The following is a 23,101-nucleotide window of genomic DNA, read 5'->3' as shown; positions in this document are numbered from 1 at the left end:
TTGTTCACACCTGGCTGACCACAACGCACGCACTTACTCGTCGTCGTCGTCGTCGTCGTCGTCCGTCAGTCCGTCAGTCCGTCGGTTATGGCTATCATTAACAACCCGCGACGGTGAAAAAATAAAACAACAGGAGAATAATAGACGAAACGCCGGGAGAGTGAGCGAGAGAGCGAGAGAGAACGATAAATAATACGCGTGTAAAATTATTATTCTAATACGTACCGTTGCGACGACACGTAGATATTACGACGGACCGTGTATTTTTATTTATTTTTTTTTTTTTTTTTTTTTTTAAGGACACCCGACCATCAACGGCGCCCACAAAATTGTACACCAGTATTTCGTATCCAAAACGCACAATCCGTGTATGATCCGGTGTAGAGTTTTTTCGTTCTCTCCCGAGACGAAATGAAATAAATACACACGCGCGCGCGCACACCGTTTTCAGAACATTACCATCTACGGAACGGGCCGCCACGCGTTATTATCGATATTATGTATAACGCGGAGCCGCCGTTTCATTAGGTCCCCGCGCGCGAGATCGCTTTGTTTTATTCGTATCCCGGAGGAGGAGGAGATCGTGTTCCCGTTTTTATTTTCGTGGTATTACACGTATTAATTTTTTCCTTTTTTTTTTCTCGCCTCCTCCACCGGTGCGTTCGCGTTGCGCCTACGTATCGTGCCACGGCAGTGGTGAACGCACCACCGCGGAATCGGTAATTTGTGAGTGTAAACCGAGAATCCGGTAACAGACGCGTCCGAACCGTAGAATTAGCCCTATATGCTGATACTAACTACACGTATACATTAAATATATATTTGTACGCACACCGACGGTTTTGTTACGTTATTATTAGAATTATACCACGTGAATGACCGGAAAGAAAGAAAAAAAAAATCACATTTCGTATGAACGTTAAACGTCGCGTTTAAACGCTGAATTTTTACAAAAAAAAAAAAACCGACGCACACTACATTTATAACATATTTGTATACGACCGTGTAGACGGTAACACATCGAGGTCACGACGAATAACCACCGCCGTGTACACATAGATAAAACGTTTTCCCCGTCGCGAGCACGCGGTGGACAGACATTTTGTTTTTACATACGCATGTACGAATGCGCAGGTATGACGAGAACGAAAAAGAATGAAAAAATAAATAATAATAAAATATTATAATAACGGGCTAATTTTTTCCCCGGCGTTATAATGCCAGTGTAGGTGAAACGCGCAATGTTCTTCCACTCCTTCCGGTCAGGCCTCGTGCACCGGATACCGTGCGCCGCGCGCAGGGTTCTCATTATAAAATTGGCTCTTACCCGATAATAATAATAAAATTATGAAAAAGTAGACTGGACGCGATAAGGATCTGTCATACATCCTTTTTTTTTTTTTTTTCACCTGTAAATTACGGATAAATACACGGCTCGTTTCTGTACAATGCACATACATACATAGTGTAATAACACCCCGGTGCCGTATCATACTATAATAATATAATAATATCAACGACCGGCGGAAATAATTTCGTCGCGATCGATCCGCCATCATCATCATCATTATGACATCGTGTGTCTGGTTCAACAAAAATATTTTACATTTTCGCGTAAGCTTAATGTAATTGCGAAACCGAACGTCCGTTTTTTCGACGTAGGTACTACGTTGATCCGGAGATGCGCTACGTAACATTTATAGTATGTATGACGTCTCGCCTTAATCGGGGCCACAGGATTTGTCGGATAACGTTCGAACCACCACGCGCATAAAACCACTCTTTTCGTACGCCGTTCTTGGCTCGAGTCCTGAATAATAATAACACTCGGAACGAATATAGGTGTAACATACACGTGTATGTGTGTGTGTGTGTGTGTGTGTGTGCGTTTATGCGTATCATAGGTATCTGTATCCTAAAGACTAACCTGTCTTCATAAAATGTTTTGCAAACGATCTAAAAAAAAAAAAAAGAAACGTATTCCGCGCGCATTTATATGCGTATTTTATGTATATTAATGCGCGCAAACATGTATATATATATATATATATACGAGTATAGATATACCGCGTACGAACGCTGTACGTCTACTGCCATCAATATTTTTAAGTATATAACTGGCCCGCGGCCTGACCGACCGATTTTATGGTTTGAAAAAATACACAAATATTAATGTTTAACACGGTTGTAATTGTTGTGTTTAGTCTTTTGGAGTGTATATTAAAGTCGTTACGGCAACATAATATTATATGGTTCATCGAAACGCCGATTTGACAATTTCCCGTCCATAAAATTATCGCGCGCTCGTGGTGGCTTATACGTAAATACAATTATCGCATTTATTGGACTTATTGTATTTATAAAGGTAGTTACGCGCGCGTACATAGCCAAACGACCCGAATGATAATTTTTTTTCCACTCGTTGGTCTTTTAAATCGATTACATACTACGCACTGCTGCAGCGGCGCAGCGGAGTTGATAAACATGGGGTGGCACGGCCGCACATTATTGACCATATTGCTCATGAAAAGTACATAAATGGTGAACACACATTTTGTTTTTAAATTAAATAAAAATGACGTAATAAATAATGATAAAAAAGCGACTTCGACCATTATTTTTAACCGATCCCCTCCTCTCTGGGAAGTACATCGGACTACACTAAGCTGGCATAGATACCGCCCCCTTTCCGTTTCGTTACGGTAAGCTTCGTGACGTGGCGTCTGTATTGTCATCGTCGTAGGTAGGTTAGTACTACCCGCGCGCTGTACATTATTGCACGGTCTAAACCCAACCCCTTCGCGGGGTACAACGAATAATAATTATTAATTGTTGCCGTAGAAATGTCGTTTACGTGTTACGGTCTACGCGCCGTCGCTACTGCGGCGATAAACTGAACGTACCTACAACAATTATTGTCTGCGTTTCCAACCGATATTTTTCGCCGTCGGGTCTGGCGACTCACGTCTGACCGACTCGGTCGGCACGTTGTTCGCATGCAAATCGTATTTGCAGCGTTATCATACGTAGTCGTCACGGACTTTATTCTCGTATTATAATAATTATTATAATTATTGTTATTTTTTCGTTTTCTCTACACATCTCCTCCGGTGCGGCCGGTCCGTGTGCGCAACGAATACTGTCGCGCTGCACGTGACGCGGTGTATATCATGCGGCTTGGAAACGTACAAAAAAAAATAAATAAAAATAATAATAAAAATAAAAAAACACATATAAACACAGAAAAACAAAAATAATAATAATTCCTGAATTTTAAATTGGGTAAGATTTATTTTTCGTTTGTGTCTGTGCAGTGAGCGCACAACACACACACACATACACATTTATCTGTTGACGAGGGGGTCAGGACAAACGGGGTCGGCGGACGCGCGCGCGCTCGCTTAGTAACGACGGCGGCGGCGGCGGTTGATTAATCGACCGGTCCCCGAAGGCACAACCGGCTCACTCTTGTCCTCTCTTTCGCCCCCTCTGCACTCTTCGATATTTTTCTTCGTGTCTTTCTCTCTCTCTCACTCTTTCTCTCTTTCTCTTTCTCCTCTTTCGCTCCTCCTCTGCACTCGTGTCTCCGAGTTTTTTTTTATAATAATACGTGTCGTCCGAGCAGCTCTGTGTCGACGTCGGCGGAGGCATTTGTCGCGCGCGACCGCGATATCTCGGCACGCACATTCCTACCCGTCGGTCTCGTTACGCGCGCGCGTACACGTACACCCATAAAATGTAACGCACTATTATGATAAAACAATATCGTCCAGCTCTCTTGGTCATCCTGCGCAGGGGTAGTAAGTGGTAGGTGTGCAGGGGACGGATCCTCTTCTTATTTTCCGCTGTCGGTCGGTCAGTCAGTCAGATCTTCGTGACAAACGGTCCAGATAAACGCCGGAGATAAAACATAATATTATAATAACGACGACGAATTATAACGGATCGTCGACGTCGTTATACCGTATTTTACACAGTCACGGAGCGTGTGTCGTCGTTATTTTCTTAAAATTGTTTTCGTGCGCGCCGTGCATAGGTCTATTCGCCGTATTAATACTACAGCTCGACGCGTTATCATTTCATCGGGTATCTCACGAGAAAGCCGAAAACAGACGGACTTGTTCTCGTCACTACGTACACAACACCAGTTGCACGCGCGTACCGTAATTGTAGGCGCTGACGGCCTAGGTCCCGTTCTCGCGTAAGTTTTCGACGCAACTTTTAAACTCCAAAGCTGTTCCCGCGAAGCGCTGTTCGTGCGCGGTTCGCTGTGTAAGATCCTTGTAATTCGTCAGCAGTTACGCATAGAATTCGTCGACTTGTTCCGAGAACACGAAAAAACGAAAAATTTATCATCACGATGACGTGTTTGTTTTACGCGTTCATTATTTATTAACTTTTTCGATAAATATAAATAAATACGTTACGAAACCTGAGTAGTTATATTTATATATGTATACGTTTACACGTTTCGTTTGTAGCGAAGGAATACGAAAATCTTTATTTGTCTTGCGGAACCACCATCCTATCGCTTGCAATACGATCGTGGTCGGGCGTGCGTGGACACGGCGCGTAAGTACTGTAATTGCGACGAGTGCTGCTGCTGCGGTAAGCTGCGTGACCTTCTTACGAACGTACTAGCGACAAAAACATAAATACATTACGGTCGGAGCGCGCGTATCCTTGGACGTTGGCGCGTTGATTGGTCGAAAATAAACATTACACTATCCGAAAACTAATTAACGGTTTGAGTGCGCTCTACCGACGTACTACGTTGTTTTGCGCGGTCGATGTATGTCAGTGCAGTGTCGAGTGGCATTGATTAACGCGCGCGTCCGGTGCGCCTTGGGAGAATGGTCTGCGTGCAAAAATCCGTCGTCCTCGGACGGAACACAGCACACGGTCGACGGTAACAATAAATAATTAATAAACGTTGACCGACGGCCGAACACAATATTTTATCGCGCTTAAAACTCGGTCGGTCACAGACTGCACACGTATACGCGCGCGGTTACACTTGTACGAGAAAAACAATGCCCCGGAGAAGGTGGTAACGACGACGAACAGCGGTTCGTGCGGAATGCGCGTGGCCCATTGTTGTGATCGTGAGACTGTGGCACCTTTTGGTCGTTATTTGAATTATAAATCAATCCGAACACGGGCCGGAAATACCGTCGCCGACGAAAAAATATACAAACGCCGTTTCTTCTTCGCGCCGTGGCCGTGTAATACGTACACGTAGGTGCTGACGCCGTTACCGGTAACCGTCGAATGATGGAGAGGAAAAAAAATGATACGTAAACACGCACCCGCGCCCCGCCTAAAGAAACGAATAAACAACCTTTGTCGTGCGAAAATTGGTTTTCCTTTTGAACGTGAAATCCCGATTCGATCCCTCCTCGGTGTAACGCTATCCGGGACGCGCATCGATTTCTCGATCTTACCGTACGTCGTATTTTTTTTTTTTTAATTCGACCGACCGAATTTTTGACGACAGCGATCGCCGCGGTGGTGCCACGTTAAAACGTGAAATACTCGGACGGGGTGGGCGGGGGAAATATCACTCGAAACGCCTACGTCATTATAATATTGTACGTGTAATTCGTATCACTTGTAAAAGCGACTCGCGCGTCATAATTCCTTCGGGTTTTATTTTTTCTGTTTCGTTTTTTTTTTCTTACGCCGAGACGACGTCGCGTTCGTTTTTTTCGGCACCTTTGTGCGCGCGATACGTCGTAAATAATATCCGCGCGCTCGCGCCCGTTGTACTATATTATAAACGGCGCGCGCGTGTTTATATATATTTTATAAGCGTTTTTTTTTTTTTTTTTCATACATCTTTTTATATACGTGCACGTTTCCTTATTTTTTTCGTTTCGTCATTATTAATTTCCCCGACGTTTGTCGGCCGCATAACGCGCACCGCACTGTCGCGTCGCGCGCACGTAAAAATATTGTACGTACATCGCGTGCGGTTCGCGGTCGGCCCGCGCGCCCGTCGTGTCGCCCCAACACGAAGGGCGTAGGCTTCGTATATCGCAACAGTAATGATAATATTACACGCGTGTACGCGTACGCGGTCGTATTATACGCGCGAGTATGCGTTCTCCTTCGGTTGTGCTTTTTTTTTTTTTTTTCTTCTCTCGCTCTTTACGGGTCCGACTGGTGGTGTGTGGTACGTATAAAAACAATAAGCGTACTCGTGTGCGATGACGGTACGTTAACAGTTATTGTAAACGTATAAATATTTTTGAGTGCGAAACAAAGGGGAAAAATACGAGAGTTGAGAGTTGGGTCACTGCCGTTGTTCAGCGCGGATTAACAGAAAAAAAAAAAAAAAACCAACAAACACAGGTACACCGATGCGTTCTGCTGCTGGTGCAAATATAGGAGCGCGTGTCGTCCATCTGAACGTGAAACGAAATAATACGAAACGATAATAACGTTTACGGCGCCAGGTAAGGAAAAGGGTGGGGGAAAAAATAAATAAATAATAGTATTTGTCTCGCGTCGATATCGTGTCGATGGCACGTCGGAAAACTGCGAGTTCGCGAAAGCGCTCGCACTCGTTCTCTGGACGAAAACACGGAAAATCCGACACGCAGGCCACGGAAGACGGGTCGTGTTGATTCGGGATCGCGCGTGTAACGTACGGGACACGTGTAATGGAAGTCTACGGCCGACCCGTTTCGATTTTAAATAGTATTGTACTTATTCGAGTGTTTATTTTTTTTTTTTTTTTTACCGCGTCGGTGGCGATCCCGAAACGTAAATCGGTAAGTACTTTTGCAGACTCGATGTGACCGTTATTTGTCGACCAAGTTCACGTACCGTTCACGTTGCAGTATTATTTTCCCAATACGATAGCCAATTGTTTGCCGAAGCGCACGTTGTAAATCAATTATTTCCATCGCAACGAGATCTACTCGACACGGAATCCCGACGAAATCAGTACGCATCGAACGCGCGTTTGCGATTACCCCTGTTACGTACACACTGTCAATTTGTCGTCGGCACAGGATATTTTATACCGTGTTCGGTCGCTGTGTTCCATATATACCTACCGCTCGTGTACAGGTACCGCCACGCAACATCATTCGTATGCGGAGGACATTTTTTTTTTTTTTTTGTTCTTCGCATCGACTACGGGTACCACCGTCACTACTATTCGTATTGGCGAAATACATTATGACGGTTGATTTTTTTTTTTTCGCCATTGTCTCGCGTCGGGGAAAAAAAATCATAATACTATTGCACGGACGTAATTTATTATTTATTATTATTGTCGAATTTTTATATTTTTTTTTTCAAGGTTTCCCCCCTCCCACCACGTCGGTGGTACCAAAAATAAAATAATACTCCAAACAAACGCGTTGACCGTCGCCGGTGTGACGTGCACCGCGAAAACTTAAAAAATAATCGTTTGAAATGCACGCGTGTATGCACAGTAGTATGTGCGTGTTTCGCGCGTGTGATTTGAAAACACGATTTCCTCGCGAACTTCACTTTCGTGGCGGATACATAGAACTCGAATACACGTTAGACATCAGTTTTTTTTTTTTTTTGCTCAGCCCCGAGTTAATGCTCTTGTAGACGGAAAAACAAAACTGCTGTATTATTAGAAAAAATAAATAAAAAACTCGTAGGTATATTACACACAGCATCGTATACATGTATGATCGTAAGGGGTATATTATAACAACCGGTTTACGTGGTACGTCTAAAAGAGCATAGGCGTTTGGAATACAAATTATTATTCTTCAGGAAGTTCGAATCATTCTCCGTTTGACAGCTATTCGAATTCCTATAAACATATGCGGTGTGCGCGTGTGTGTGTTTATAAATAAAATAATATATGGAATCGCTAAAGTCGTTTAAATTGACGGCACGGCGGGGATGGAGAGTTTAGGTAACCCGATAAAACCTATTGTACGTTACGTCTTGTTTTTTGTTTTTTTTTTTTTTTTTAACGCCAGACATGTCCAATTGCCACCGTCTCGCGAGCGCATAATAGATTTATGTCTCGTATTGTTTTGTTTCTGGAAAAATTCGGTTTATCGGTTTTCGCATCGGAAAACGTTAGAACCGTCGCCGTGCGGAGACCGCGATTAAAAATTATTTATTAAAATATACGATGTTTTTCCACGTGCACGCAATCGCGTACCGTACGCATTATGTTATTACTTACGCGCGCGCGGCCGAGTCTGTCCGGCGGGTACACACGCGTGGGCGCTATTGCTGCGGCTGCTGCACGCGGTCGTAGGACCAGGCGCACGGGGTGTGATATATTACGGGTTCGGTTTCGGTATTATTATTTTATTTTCCACGTGCACCCGAGGCAAGTGTTGGCGTTACGTACGCGCGCGGCTAACGACGGCGGGCGGTAGCTAATTTGACTAATGGACTCGGGACCTGGGAGTGACGCGTGCGTGTCAAAACTGTGCGCTCCTTTTTTTCTTTTTTTTTTTTTTTTTGATTTCCTTTCCAGCATAAAATGTCTTTCTCCCCGTCGTATACGTCTCTCTGCTACATGTGCCTGCTCGCTTTCCTCGGCTCCTCCTCTTCCCTACCCCCTGTAGCTCCTGCTCCGTACGCATCGGCAGCAGCACCCGTCCGGTGCGCGCGTCCAAAGACTCAATTAGTATATTGACAGCGGAGGAACGGTGTTTCACGTGACGGTGGCGAGCAGATTTTTCCCGTCGCAGCGCGCTCGTATTGTGTTCTCGTAGTGCACTACCGACGCGCGTAACCGCCGTACGAGCGCAAGCCGAAACGACGGCGGACGTGATGTAAAACCCACGGTGCGAACGCGGTTTCACATCGCATTAATAAATTATTTTCGAAGTTTTTTATTTTTTTTTTTTTCTCCTTCGTACGTTTAACGTATACACACGTACATATTTATACATATATATATGTGTGTATATTTGATGTGTACACCGTCATCGTAATATTATTATAATACAGCTCTATACATCGCGCGCGTTATAAACGGTGTTTTAATATGTGGCGCATGACACTGACGTCTTCTTCTGGACGTGTACCGTGTGTGTGCCGCCTCGTTCGCGCTTCGAATCGCAAATTTATCACGTAATAAAGACCAAACGACGGATATAGACGTGCGTACGTACACACGTTTGCATCGATGCGTCGTGTGTGTGTGTGTGTGTGTGTGTGTAGTGCGTACGTCGTCGCCGCCGTCGCTTCTTCTTCATTGTTATGACGCACACGCGCGTAAGTTTTTGGATATGTAAGCGTGCGAGTGTGCGAGTGTGTTTTTGCGCGTGTGTGCTGCGTACGCGTGTAAGTCGTCATTAGTGACAATTTTCCCGACTTCACCTGCGCGCCTCAAAGCGCGCGTACGTCTTACCTCTCCGGGTTGTGGCTGGCCCGGTGCAGCGATTCACCTGTTTTCTAATTTTTTTCGGATTTTTTTTTTCTACATACGTACGTTTATTATTATTATTATTTTTTTTTTTCATTCCGGACGATGCGTAGGCACACACGCGTACGTGTGCAACGCACAAGGTACTATTATCGCGTATACGACTCGAAGTGACCGCCACCGGCCGTCAGGATATTACTTCTGTTCCCCCTCGTTGATAACGAAACGAAACGTTCTCTTAACGAGAATATGCAGGACGCATTGTTTCCGTGTACGGTTTTGAATTTTACTTACGACGTACGTTTGGAAAAAAAAAAATCGCCGTTTTATTATTTTTTTTTTTTTTATAACTAACCGGCCGAGTTGGTCGATAAATATGTGTATATATATATATATTACGTACAGCTACTGCTAATGAATATAGACACAACTAAACAAACTCGTATGTATACAAACGTATTATTCTAGTACACTACCTATATACGTTTCGTAAAACCGTTAACCGTTCTAAACGATTGATAATGTCACGAAAATACATTTACAGACGTTGTACGTACTGTGTAGTCTTTAACTTCGACATGATCATTATACAGAATCTTCCGAGTGTGTATAAAAAAATACACTCGAGACTTTCTCGATTTTACTATCACTTGTTTACGGACGACTACTATTCCGATACGCTTATACGTATATAAATGATAAAAATCCATTACTGTGTAGAGAAATAGTAATAGTAATAAAACGTATTTTTATTGTCGTATAAAAACATCGTTACATAAGATAAAAATACAGCCGCGACGGTGCGGCAGACGGTTAATTACGAAACGGAGTGATAAAAGTGGAATACGTTCGCGGTACGCGGACAGGAAAAAAAACCCGCACGGGTATAACGCGCGAATAAAGGTATACTACGCACAGGTGGTTTAGAAAATATGCGATATATTAAAAAAATATCAAACGTAATTCGCATTACGAATGCGCTCGCCGTAAGGTGAGAACTCGTTTTTTTTTTTTTTTATTCGACTGTGTGTACGTTATTGGGAGGTGTCCATAAATAGTTGTTTTGTTGTACGTGATCGATAGTACGAACAAAGCAATACACCGTACGGACGTACGCGCATAGGTATTAATTTCTAAACACATTTCATTGATTTATACGGAATCGCCGCCGCCGCGTAGTCTCGTATTATATCTCGTACATAATAATTAATTACACCACCTTCGTACGTCATTCGTTTCGGGAATATTGTATTATCCCGTTCGATCTAATCGACTGAAATGCATACGGTACAATGGACGATAAACTCTCGACCGTGCGCCGTAGCGTACGCGTTAAATTGTAAACCGTAAAACACACGTCGTATGCGCAGCTGCGGTTCTATTATTTTTACGTTTATTTTTCGTTTACGGAATTCAATCAAAGAAAGTGTGTAATTCCGTTAATCACGCCCACCACCCGATGTACACGTACCGGCAGTGCTTTTGTACGTTGCGCGTAAACGCGTCGAGCTGAGAATACATAAAATGTTGGTGGCAACATCAAAAGCTTTCGTCGCTAAAACATTTCACTGGCACTTGAACCGCACACGTCTGGAGGGGCTGTGTAGGTCGCGTTTCGTTTGTTCTCTCCCGAGAGGTCCCCGGTGGTGTTTTCACACGCGCGCGCCCCCCGTAAAACCGTCCCGATGGCGCAGATAGCGCACGGCCCTCTCGGGGCGCGTTCTTCAAACCTCCCTCTCGCTCTCTCTCTCTCTCTCTCTCCCCCCGTACGGGCGCGACCGAAAACAACCCTGTCTGCGGGACCGGCCTTCTTCAAAGAGGTCCCGCGCGTACGCACAGGTCTGCGTGCACACAATTAGCGCACCGCGTTTTTCACGAGCGTTGTTGTCGTCGGACCGTTTTCTTTTTCTTCTCGCCTCCCGGGACTCGCGGTGACCACGCGAAACACGTGTTGTACGGCGCAGCGGATTTTCTCCGAACCCGTTGACAACGCAAAACTTGATATATCACACCGAATTGTTTGGAGCGCGTGAAATTTCCGGCCGTCCGGAATGCTAAACATACTTCCAGTTACGTGCCCCTCTCCTGTCTTGCGTTCGCGTACCGAAGTGTTGTCGTTACGTAACGGCGTGTGTGAATGTCGTGTAACAATTACGAGAGGGGCATTGCCATCGATAAATCGATTTCAGCTAAGTGGAAGAAAAAAAAATAATAATAATAATAACCGATAACGTCGTAACACACGCAGTGCTGCTGCTGTTGCCGCTGATGTATTATTGACAAGTACAAGCTACTCTATACATATAACACACCTACAAAGGTACGGACCAGCAGCGGCCGTTCATCGAGGACAGACACGGAAAGAGGGGGATGCATAAACTTGCGCAGGACACTGCAGCGTTGAAACGGGACGGAGGCAAAGAGAGAGAGAGAGAGAGAGAGAGAGAGAGAGAGAGTGAATGAGTGAGTGAGTGAGATCCCGAGGCTACCCGCCGCACCTTCGCGATTGAGTCTCGACCGTGTCGCGCCGGACATATACATACATAAATTACGTCGTTGCGCGTGTCTTATATATTATACCGTACATACGGTTCATAAATACTTATCCGGCGATAAACAACAAATTGTAGACTTAATTCGAAACGATTGAGTACCCACTGTGCGCGCGCGCATATACATGCCTATTATGATATTGGCGTCTTGAGAGTGCGCGACTAAACGAGACGTACACCTTCGTTAAAAAATGTCGATACGTTAAATCGCGAAAGATTAGAAAACCTAAAACAACGATGGTTTAAAACGAGCTTGTAAACGCACGTGCGCCCCTCCCCCGCGTTCCGTGCACTTGAGCGATTATAATATTATGTAAATTCACTTTATTACTGGTAAACCTATAAATAAAACACATACGATAATGCCGTACGGTTGTGTGTAATATTGAAATTCTTTGTCGAAATTACCGATATTTCTATCGAAACATTGTTCTTAGGTTTTTTTTTTTTTGGAAATCATGTCAAGTCTCTCAGCTTGTTTTTCCTTCTTCGTGGTAGTTTCCGTATCGCGCGATACATGGTGCACAAAATACTTATTATTATTATTTAAATCATATTTTACAAATTGTTTCACACGCGCGTTTTTCGTGTTGCAGGACCGACGAGAAACATGTGCAGGCCGTCTCACTTTTCTCATCCGGCGGCCGCATGGCTCAACGGCGGCGGCATGAACAACAACAACAACAATAACAACAACAACAACAATAACAACAATGGCAACAACCAGTTGGACACCAAAATGCAATCGTCGTCCCCCGGCGGCGGCTGGTACTCATCGTCCCCGACGGTGCAGGACGACTCGCCGTCGGCCGTGGCATCCTCTTCGAAGGATATGCAGCACTCCGGAGGTGGCGGTGGCGGAGGAGGAGGAGGAGGAGGAGGTAACAACGGTGGCAACGGGCATCCGATGTTCACGTTCCCACCGACGCCGCCCAAGGACAGCACGCCCGACTCGATGACCACCACCACGACGACGGCCACGAGTTCGTCGTCGTCGTCGTCATCGAACAGCGCGGCTGCCGCGGCCGCCGCGGCCGCCGCTTACTCGATAGCGTCCATGGGCGTTTTTCTGCACCCGGACAACCATCAGGGATGCGGTGGTGGCGGTGGCGGCGGCGGTGGAGGAGGAGGCGGCGTCCAGGACGTGAAGCCGTCGATGCTGGTGGCCGGGGGCTCGTCGTCCAAACAGCGCGAAGGTACCTCGTCGTCGAGCGGCGCCACGTCGCCCGGCAGCTCGACATCCGCTTCGTCCTCGTTTAACGCGTACCACCTGAACCATCACCACCATCTCGGCGGTGGCGGTGGTGGTGGCGGTGGTGGCGGCGGCGGGGTCGGTCAACACGAACCGACCGCCGGCACCGCTGCTCCCTCGTCGTCGTCCTACACCCATTACCCGTATCACCACCACCATCACCACCATTCGGCAATCGCGCCCGCCGTGTTCTCGCCCGCAAAACACCCCTCGTCCTCATGCCATTCGCCCGGCAACAACGCCATGAAAAACTCTTCTTCCTCGTCGTCCAGAAATAAGTCTAGAACAAGCGCCGGTAAGAGCCCCCCCCCCCCCTAACATCGTACCATGTGCATTTATCGTATACGCTAACAATAATAATCTAACACTAGACTATAGTTAACCTTTTCTGTACACACTAACAACACACTAATATATTTTCTCTATCTCACTCTTCGGCGCTTCCGCTAACCATTTCTCCTGCAACCGTTTCGTGACATTTAACCGTACGGTTGCTGTCAATCGCTCGGTTTTGATTTGTTTTTTTTTTTTTTGTTTACCTTACCCTTACATTCGAATCGTGTTTCGACCGAACGATAATGTCTGTCGACGACGTACCGTTGATTTGTTCGGAAACTTCAGGTTCTCGCGGTCCAACGCTTGACCAGTGTTCGTCTATTCTTCCGACAGCTAAAAATGCTTAGTCGTTCGCAAACGCTTTGTTCCGCGTTTACGACCGAACGCTTTTTCTCCACGTTTTCTTTACAGGTAAATTATGATCGGTCGACTTTCAACGGTACGGTTACGAGTTCCAATGCTTAACCGAGTTCGAACCGTCCGTTTTTAATACGAGCTTACAGTGTGCGTTTCCTATGTTCGCGGAAGCCAATTCGACGGTCCATCAGAAGTTAACGATGACTGAAGCCGGTTTCACCGTCGCTCCGTTACCACCGCAATACGCACAAACTGACCGATAACGTTTGCGGTTCACGAACATTACAACATTATTCGCCATAGGTCTGCCACGTACACAGTAAACTAACTTACCAACATTATTTTCCATAGGTCTACTACACACACGGTAAACTTACTTACCGACTTACTCCGTTAACTTAAACCGTACACCGTCACTAAGCGCACAGCGGGCACTCGAACGAATTACTGTACTTCTGACATGACACGACTAACCTGCGCCCCGTTTCACTGGTGACGCATTATCGCGGTTCTGACTTAATTGCACTCCCGACGTTTTTTTCTGCTCGATCGTTGCCGCGCACTCGCGCGATTTCGTACGACAACCAATGCTGGACTTTGCAAAATTAAAGAACGGGGACTCTGTTTACTTTACGGAAAACAGCGTCCCCAATACTTGTTTAACGTTATAATTATAACGTAATAACAACGAGGGGACGCTAGAATTTCTAAAAACTACTAAGGGTACTCCGTCCCCCTCAAGCCAAGCACTGTCGACAACGGGCGCGACTATAATATTGCACGTAGCGCGTTTAGTTCGCGTTGCACAACTTCCCGTGCGACGTAGCGAACACTGAATGTCGCGCGTACGATTTCATATCGTTTTCATTTTTCGTCATGACGCGTAGATTATTAACCAGCGGTATTGTCCGTATACCATGAAATGCAGGAGCGACTTTCGAGCGTAAAACGTTTCGGTCGTTCGGTCGAAGCGACAATTATTTTGACGCATTCTCGCGCGGTCGCCGCGTGCTTCAATTTTTCATTTCAATTCGCACACCGTCCTACGCGGTGTTGCGGTTCGTACGAATATCGAACGCATCGAATGAAATCCGCGTACACGTTCGTTAGATTTGCGCACTTTGTGTGCTCCGAAAACGTACCGTGATCGTTTTCGTCTCGCGCCGTCCCCTGCCCGGGCTCAAAAGTTCCTCGAGAAATATTATAACCCCTTTCGTACACCCGTAATACAATACCTATTGTTGTCCAAAAAACGCGATAGTTCGTTTTGACGATAAAATCTTATCGTGTCCCGGAGCGTTAATTGTTCGTCTTGTTTGTTTTGCACAGCGTTATGGCTATAATAATAACATATATATGGGTACACTGATTGTGCGTACTCTTACGGACGTCTACTAAACTCTTGCCGTGTTCGTTCAACGCGTTCAGACCGATAAAAATCGAATACAAATTTCAACGGCCGTACCAAACATGAACTCCGTCTACCGTCGAAATGTAATGTAATGTCGACAACGCAAACGTATTTGTCTTCCTCCGTACGATGACTCGGTTTAGTATTGTTTTCGTCCGCGTCTCTGAGGCAAACCGTCACGTTATTACTCGGTACAGTATTTATGTTGAATAAAATCTCGAGATTACCACTGGTCGTCGTGTGCCGTACGGCACGTGTTACACGCGTTTCGGAAATTCGTCCATCTTACGAACGTTTTTCGAACAATATCGTTTTTCGTTGAACCGAACACCTCTCGGACGTATCGATAAAATGTATTCTTTCGACGATGCCTGCGCGCCATGTCATCAACCCGATAGATTTGTCAAGGTCATATTATTACGATCGTTATATAGACACAAGCTGCTAGGTATATTAGGTTACGATGTATGAACATAACTACATCACTGCTGCGAGTGTTTACCGTTACCGGTCGTTGAACAACAATTTTTTACTCGTGCCTACATTTTTGTTTGTAATTGATCTCTGGCTGCTATCGGCTGATTTTCCCGTTTTTTTTTTCTCTTATCGAATCCGCGTTCCGACCAAGCACTCTTGGCGAGACGCTTTTCCGTCGGTTTCTCTTTCGGAAACACGTCGTTTCCCGCGTACTGCACGCTCAAGACACTTTTGTCCCGGAGCCTTTTCCCGAAGAATTCGAAGGATCTTTGGAAAACGATTTGACGATTTGCCAATTAGTGTCGTACGTCATTTTTATGCGCTCCAGTCCTCCATCCATGTTCTAACCAACAATATATCATACACATACGGCGGCGGCGACGGTCGTGACGGTGCTCGTACTCTCGTCGCCATCGCATTGTACGCGGATAAATATTATTACCTACACTTGCACGTATTCATATACATAATTTATGACCGTACGCCGACTGTACGTTTATTTTTTTATTTTCATTACCTTATACTTGTTTATTATTCTTCCGTTTGACTTACATTAGTTACTTCAACGCGCGACGACGCGACACCGGCACAGCCGCCATATTGTGCGGTGTGTACAGCTGGTAATACACGCCGACCGACCGACCGACCGACGGACCGACCAACTGACCGCGTACAACGATTCGCCGACGTTATAACAACACAAACACAACATAAATAACACAATGTATAAAATACTATGATATAATGGATTCACGGTTCTCGCGATTCGACTTTTTTCCCGTTCGCCTACCGACAACGATAATAATTTCTGTGTACCCGACCCCCTTTCCCTCCTATGCCCAGCACCCGGACCTCTTCGTACGTTTCATATAATGCATAAAATACGATACTCTTACGCTTCTTTTGCACGATATCATAAAATATCAATTTTTTTCTTTTTCTTCGCGCACCGCAGTATATTTCTGTACACACCTATGATGTAACAACACACTTATGGCGTTTGGTTGAGGGGTGTTTCGCTTGCGTATTTGCCTTACATGTATATTTCGCTAACAAAATATTATAACGATAATAATGTAACAGTACACATTTGTTATATCATTACGTGTTATTTTTCTTCGCTCTCTTCGTACACGATTTAATCTCGTGTGTACTAATATAATTATAATTTATTGATGCACGGCGTACGCTAACGTTATACGCGCGCGTACCCGGCGTTAATACAATAATCCCTCTCACGCAGTGGGTACATACAGTACATACAATACGCTTTTAATATGTAACTGGGTTAAGTTCGCGCGCGCATGCATGTGGAAAAAAAAAATAAATAAATGGAAAAATTGAAACGACCTCGACTTGAGTTTTGGTTCAAATGAGTCCTTGGCCCGGAGTTTACAACGGTCGCGCGCACGCGCGTGCATCTACCTGTAAACGTGCGTACGTGATGCTCAGATCCGTTTCCTGCGGGGAGAAGACGGTGACACGCGCGGCGATCGGTCTACGCGTGCGTAACGATTATTGCGAAAACGAACGTTGCGCCGGCTACGACGTATTGCGTATCGGAAACGAGAACCAAACACCTAAAGTCGTCGAGTCCCCTTCGGCCGTTTCGACGTGCCTTCGGGTCCGCGCTCGACATTTTCGCCGTTTGCGTGCGGGGCGAAATGTCGTCGTTTTCGATATTTCGTCACGTCGTACCATCGATTTCCCCCGAGTGTATGTTAAATATCCTCCCCCTCCTAACGTACACCGTTGCTGCAGCGTGTGTTGACTGCGCGGCCATCGACGTTTTACGATTTTTCAGACGACGATTCCCCCCCCCCCCCCCCCCGATTTTCTTTGTCCAAACACGACTCGGTTTATTTTTTATTTTTTTTTTTTTAAATTCAGTCTGAATGTTATGAACAAAAATCGGATCAGCCGTTTTCTTTAAATTAAACTAATTTCGAACGATCGAACGATACGCGCCCGCGTAAGGGGTGCGATAAGGGATTTTTTCGTGCCGTTCGCAGGACGGCTGATCTTTAAATACGTGTACGGGTATATATAAATAAAAAACATATATATACATGTAGACGATTCGATCGGTTAAAACCCAATTTTCCGAATGACCAGTTGCTCCCGTGTGTACGTATATAAAGAGAGGAAAAAATATCAATTCCTAAAGAGGGTTTGGAGCCGGGTATACGCATGATATGTATATATGTATCTTTTAAGAAGATTGAAAATAAAACCTTTTCTCCTTAATACAACTGCGCGAGCGCACACAATGGACCTCGTGTACAAAACTCGGTTGACAGCTAATATAACAACGACGACCCTCGCGCCGTACCTATACGTTTCGCGAGAAAAAAAAAATAATAATAATAATAATAATAATACAGAAGAGATAAAAATAAAAAATACAAATACTCGAGTGAAAAGTAAACATACGCGAGCGCGGGGTTATTACGCGCGCGTATAATATTTTTCGTGCCAGCAGTGACTATTGCCTACACGTGAGTACACGTATACGTGTACGTTTTTGTGCGCGTATGTGTGTACGCGTATTTCAACGGTCATTCCGGTAATGATACGCTACAGTCTAATTAGCGGTGAAATTTACATACCGACGGTCGTTTTCTAGTGCCCACGCATCACGAACTGCACACGGTCGTTGTACACCTATTATTTTTTTGTATTTTTTTTTTTTTTTTCTATTCTTTTTCGTTATTAGATATTATTATTGTTTTTTTTTTTTTTTGGTAGTCGCGCCAACCACGTATTGCACTCCGGAGTAGTAGTGCTAAAGTTCGTCGAAACGAGATTGCGGTGTTTAAGAATGACGACGTAGAACAACGCGCGCGCGGGGAGCGTACAACTATCGACCGTACTTCTCGTTCTCTCTCTCTCTCTCTCCCACTGTACCGTACGACGTACCTATTCCGCCACAGAAAAGGCGAGGATATTAAAAAATAAACATACGCATACGTTGCGCGCGTAATTACACCAACATTCGTGCGTGCGTACGCGCGCGCCGTGTACCCGTACAGCGAGAACGGTTCGTGATGCCGGGACGAGATAATGGCCGGGTGTATACGCGCGTGTAGTGGCTATTAATTCGGAAAGGAAAAAAGAAACACTCCACTTACAACGCGAAATCCAACGTGTTATCAACCCACTGCGGTACGATAAATACGCGATCGAACGGGCGAACAAGGCGGGCACGCGGAAAAGGGATTTTCGGCGGTCACCACAGAAGCGCCGTCGTCCACTCGGAGTGATCGTTCCGTCTGCTTCCGACGCGCTGCGCATAATCTTTATCGACAATGTTTTTTTTTCCTGGATTCGCGATACGTTCGCAAGCACACGCCGTCAAACGATGTCACCGCGTAAACGGTTCCTCGTGCATCATATTGTAATGACGTACAATACCCGCCGAGCGATGATACGCGTGCGAGACGAGGTCGTTGAATGTATGATTTTTTTTTGGTTTTTTCTTTTCCTCGCGACTTTCACACTGCGAACGTTCGATAAAGCCGCAGCGCGCGCGCGACGTGTGGTTAAACGTTTTTGTTCTCTCGATAATAGCGCGGCACACCTTTTTGGGCGATGTAATTAAAAAACTACATTTTTTTTTTTTTTTTTGACTTTTGATCGCGCGCGCCGAAACTACTCCCATGCGTCGTCGCAATCCATGATTATTATTATAATAATAATCCGTTGACATCGCTACAGCGATCCCAGGTGTATTGTATGTACCGTGTGCGTAATACGCTGTGTACGAATCGTCCACTTCTGGCCGTGGTCCGGTGTCGCGCGACTAAAAAATAATATTATGTACGTACCGATAAATATTGGTGTACAGTATACCCCGCGAGCTGTGGTGAAACTGTAAATTTTTCTTTTTTATTCATCGCTCGATCAATCGATTAAACGCATATGCATTCAACACAACCGTTTCGCGTTATTGCGTACATAATAATTATTATATTCTCGTTAGTCGCGAGATGCGACCGCCACGTCACCCGAGGAGGTCCCTCCGAATGGTAAAACGCGCTGTCGAATTGTTTCTACAACGCTAACAATAATATCGTATAATAGTGTATTGTGTATGGTTGCGAAATAAGCACGTGTACTATATACACGTATCGGATCAATCGTTGCGATTCTTTCGGCTGCACAACAAAATTAAAAAAAAAAAATCCGTTTCGTCGTAATTACTAATCGTACATTCTACAGTCCAATAACTTATCGCATTACAATCTAATGTTTTATATCGGTTTAGACGCGTAAATGTGAAATAAATCGCAACCGTACCGTATTCGATACACGTGTTAATGTGGCAGTGTCCCGCAACGGTTTGTCAGCTTGGAGTGTTCATCACAGTACTCGTGATGGGGTCGTTTAAAATTAGTGAACTCCAGTTAGACATCCTGTTCGTACACGTATCATACCTTTACATTCGTATTAATCCGCGGTTTTAACAAATAACTTAACATTGTTCTGCGACCATAACGTCGTGTACCGGTCGATTTAAACATATGTGTTTAACGTAAATCTACATTTTTTGCCGGATAGGCACGTCTATTCCTTGCGATTTTCTTCTCCGATTTTTAATCGAAATGTTCCCGATCACTCGGCGACGAACAATAAATTTCGGATCCACTGTTAAATCGTATGATGAACACTTGGTTTGTTCGGAGAAGTGCGATAATCCGAATGTTATCGCGATTTTTTTTTTCAATTTCATCACCATGAACAACGTTGCTATTATACGATAACGAACGAGAGGGGCGTTTTTTTTTCTTTTTATCTAATATTAATTTTTCGACTTCGGATGATTACCCGGTCGACAGCGTGCGTTCACATTTCGGGGGCATCTCTTTCGGTCGTCGTCCTAATTAGTAAATGCTGATCGATACAATAATATTTATGCGAATAAATTTAACCGTAGCGCGCATGTGTAACACGTCGTGTGTTTATAAATGTTGCAGAAGGACGAGAGTGCGTGAACTGCGGAGCCACGTCGACTCCGTTGTGGAGGAGAGACGGCACCGGACACTACCTGTGTAATGCGTGTGGCCTCTACTATAAAATGAACGGGCAAAACCGGCCGCTGATTAAGCCCAAGAGACGTCTGGTGAGTAATATCGCCACCATTGTTCGCTTTTGGCGTTCGTTATATTATACGCGCGCGAGTGCAAGCGTGTGCAAGCGTGTGCGCACAATGAAATTATTGTTCTATACCATGTGGTCATATATATATATATATATATATATATGTGTGTGTGTGGTATATATAACCTTATATACTCGTATTTACACGAGTAATATATACACGCGCGTGTACGTAAGCATTACCCCGGAGCCCGAGAAATCGCGTTGGAATTTAGTCGCGAAAGAGACTTGAAAAATATAAAAAAAAAATGAATACGTAAGCGAGCGCGAAGATATCGTGCGGTATCAGGTTTTGCGTTTAAAATGCGTTTCGTCGGACCGTTGCGTATTGTAACGTTATGACGACGCCGCGCCGCAGTTGACGAAATTCTACGGGAATCCGCCCTTTGCCCCTGCGATCGGCCCGCGAGCCCGTAATGAAGGTCGTCCATCACGGTTTTCGTTTACAACACAGTACGCGAGCAGTACCCGCGGGCCGATGTATTATCACGTCATAATGTATTTTTCTCCTGCCCGTTAAACGCGAATTCGGCTCGTCGTAATAGTTTTGCGTTTGGCGCGCCGAACGAAAACCAACGCGGTTCGGATTTGCTGATTTCCAGCTTTTCGTACCGAGAACATGAAACGTATATTCTTAACGCGCACGCACGCCCGATTCATACGGTATACGTATTCGTAATTGTTTTCCGTGTACGTCGTGCACCTATACGTGGAATTTATGAATAAATTATCGACTACGTGGCCGCGCGCTCGTTCCGAATAACTCGTCCGACATCCATTTAACACGTGTCTAATATGTTGCTTTACGATTCCATTTCTACCGCAGGATCGAACGTATATTGTACTCGTACACGTTTTGCGGGCGAAACCGCCGGCGTGTTACGAAACCGCGTTCGATACGAGTAGAGCGATGACAGAAATGATGTTCAACAGCGACCGGGTTCCGCGAACGGAGGGAAACGTATCGTTTTGTATGCGCGGAGCAAGAAAATCGACATCGTGCTGTCGCACGGAAATGGCCGTTTCGCAGTTTTTACCGTTTTCCGAGGGCCGTTTGTAAATTCCGCACTTGTCGTCCGACTAACGAGACGCGCGTGTACATAGGATATCTCGTCTTCGATGCGTTATTGTGTTGCGTTGAATTACATAAACGCTTCGGTGGAACCCGTCAGAGCGATTTCTTTCATGCCGATCGAGCGCCACTCGGATGTCAGTCTGTCACTGTTAAATAATAACGTATCCCTCGCAGTATCCTTTTTTCGAGTTCACATCGTTTATACCTTTATACGTTGCGTTAAAAAAAAAAAAAAAAACGGTTGCGGGCGGATACCTCGACGTGGCCCGGCGTATCGACCAAACTGGGTTTCATTAATGTTTTTTTTTTTTTTTTTTTGCTTTCCACGGTGCCGCCGAGGAGTAGTGTTGTTTGCGCGGAGGGTGGACATACGCGCTCGCACACACTCGTAGGAATACGCGTAAAAATACAAAACCACGGAAATGGAAAAAATAAACCGTAGGCAAAAAAAAAAAAAAAAGTAAAAGTACCTACGTAATCATCGCTCGCGCGCGTTCGACGAAATCAATGATTTTAACCTCCTGCGCCTCCACCGACGTATTCGTTGCCCTCCGCAACCCCCGTCACCGGAGCCGCCTTCGTGTGCATATTGATTTTTCCTTCCACCGAACGGTGTGTACATACCAGTCGTCCACCGCGTGCGCGCGTAGAACCCGACTACATATTGTTTACGAAAGAGCGAATATAATATATTTACGTGCGTATTTATGCGTACCGTCACGGCGTGTAGTTTCTCGGGGCGCGTCTCGCACCGTCCCCTGCAGTATGATATTATTTAACTCGGCGGCTGTGGGAAAGCTGCGTGAAAAACGAACGAGGGACGACAGCTGCTGCCGCGGCGCGACCCACCGGTGTCCCTGTCCGGGGGGTGTGGGGCGGTTGTAAACGCGTGCAGTGGCCATGTTCGACGACGTTCGGCGGGGTCCCCTATTCCCCGCAAACGCTTGCCGTTTTATCGTTTTTTTTTGTTCTCCGTCCCCCGTAGGTAAACGCGCGACCGGTTCGTCCCTTCGGCGAGCGCGTTCGTCGCGCCCGTCAAAACCGGCCAATCGAACGCACGCGATTTGCATACGTTGAACGTGTTGCGTTCGGCAGA

The 23,101-nt window shown here is 45.4% G+C and overlaps 1 protein-coding gene across 2 annotated transcripts in view; it reads left to right on the top strand.

Annotated features, from left to right (window-relative positions):
- The window catches only part of LOC112688106 (GATA-binding factor C-like), a 56,341-nt gene that overhangs the window by 9,226 nt on the left and 24,014 nt on the right, over window positions 1–23,101 (top strand). Inside the window, exons 3-4 of one of the 2 annotated variants that reach the window (XM_025561133.1) lie at window positions 12,534–13,133; window positions 20,747–20,892. In XM_025561133.1, the coding sequence (XP_025416918.1) occupies window positions 12,534–13,133; window positions 20,747–20,892 (746 nt within the window). Of the gene's footprint in view, window positions 1–12,533; window positions 13,485–20,746; window positions 20,893–23,101 lie in introns of both variants that reach the window. The other variant, XM_025561132.1, reaches the window with a different exon arrangement.

Source organism: Sipha flava, unplaced genomic scaffold, assembly GCF_003268045.1.
Source record: "Sipha flava isolate LNK unplaced genomic scaffold, YSA_version1 37_pilon_pilon, whole genome shotgun sequence".
Taxonomy (NCBI): domain Eukaryota; kingdom Metazoa; phylum Arthropoda; class Insecta; order Hemiptera; family Aphididae; genus Sipha; species Sipha flava.
Note: the sequence above shows the minus strand (reverse complement) of the source record. Positions and strands in the feature narration are given on the sequence as shown.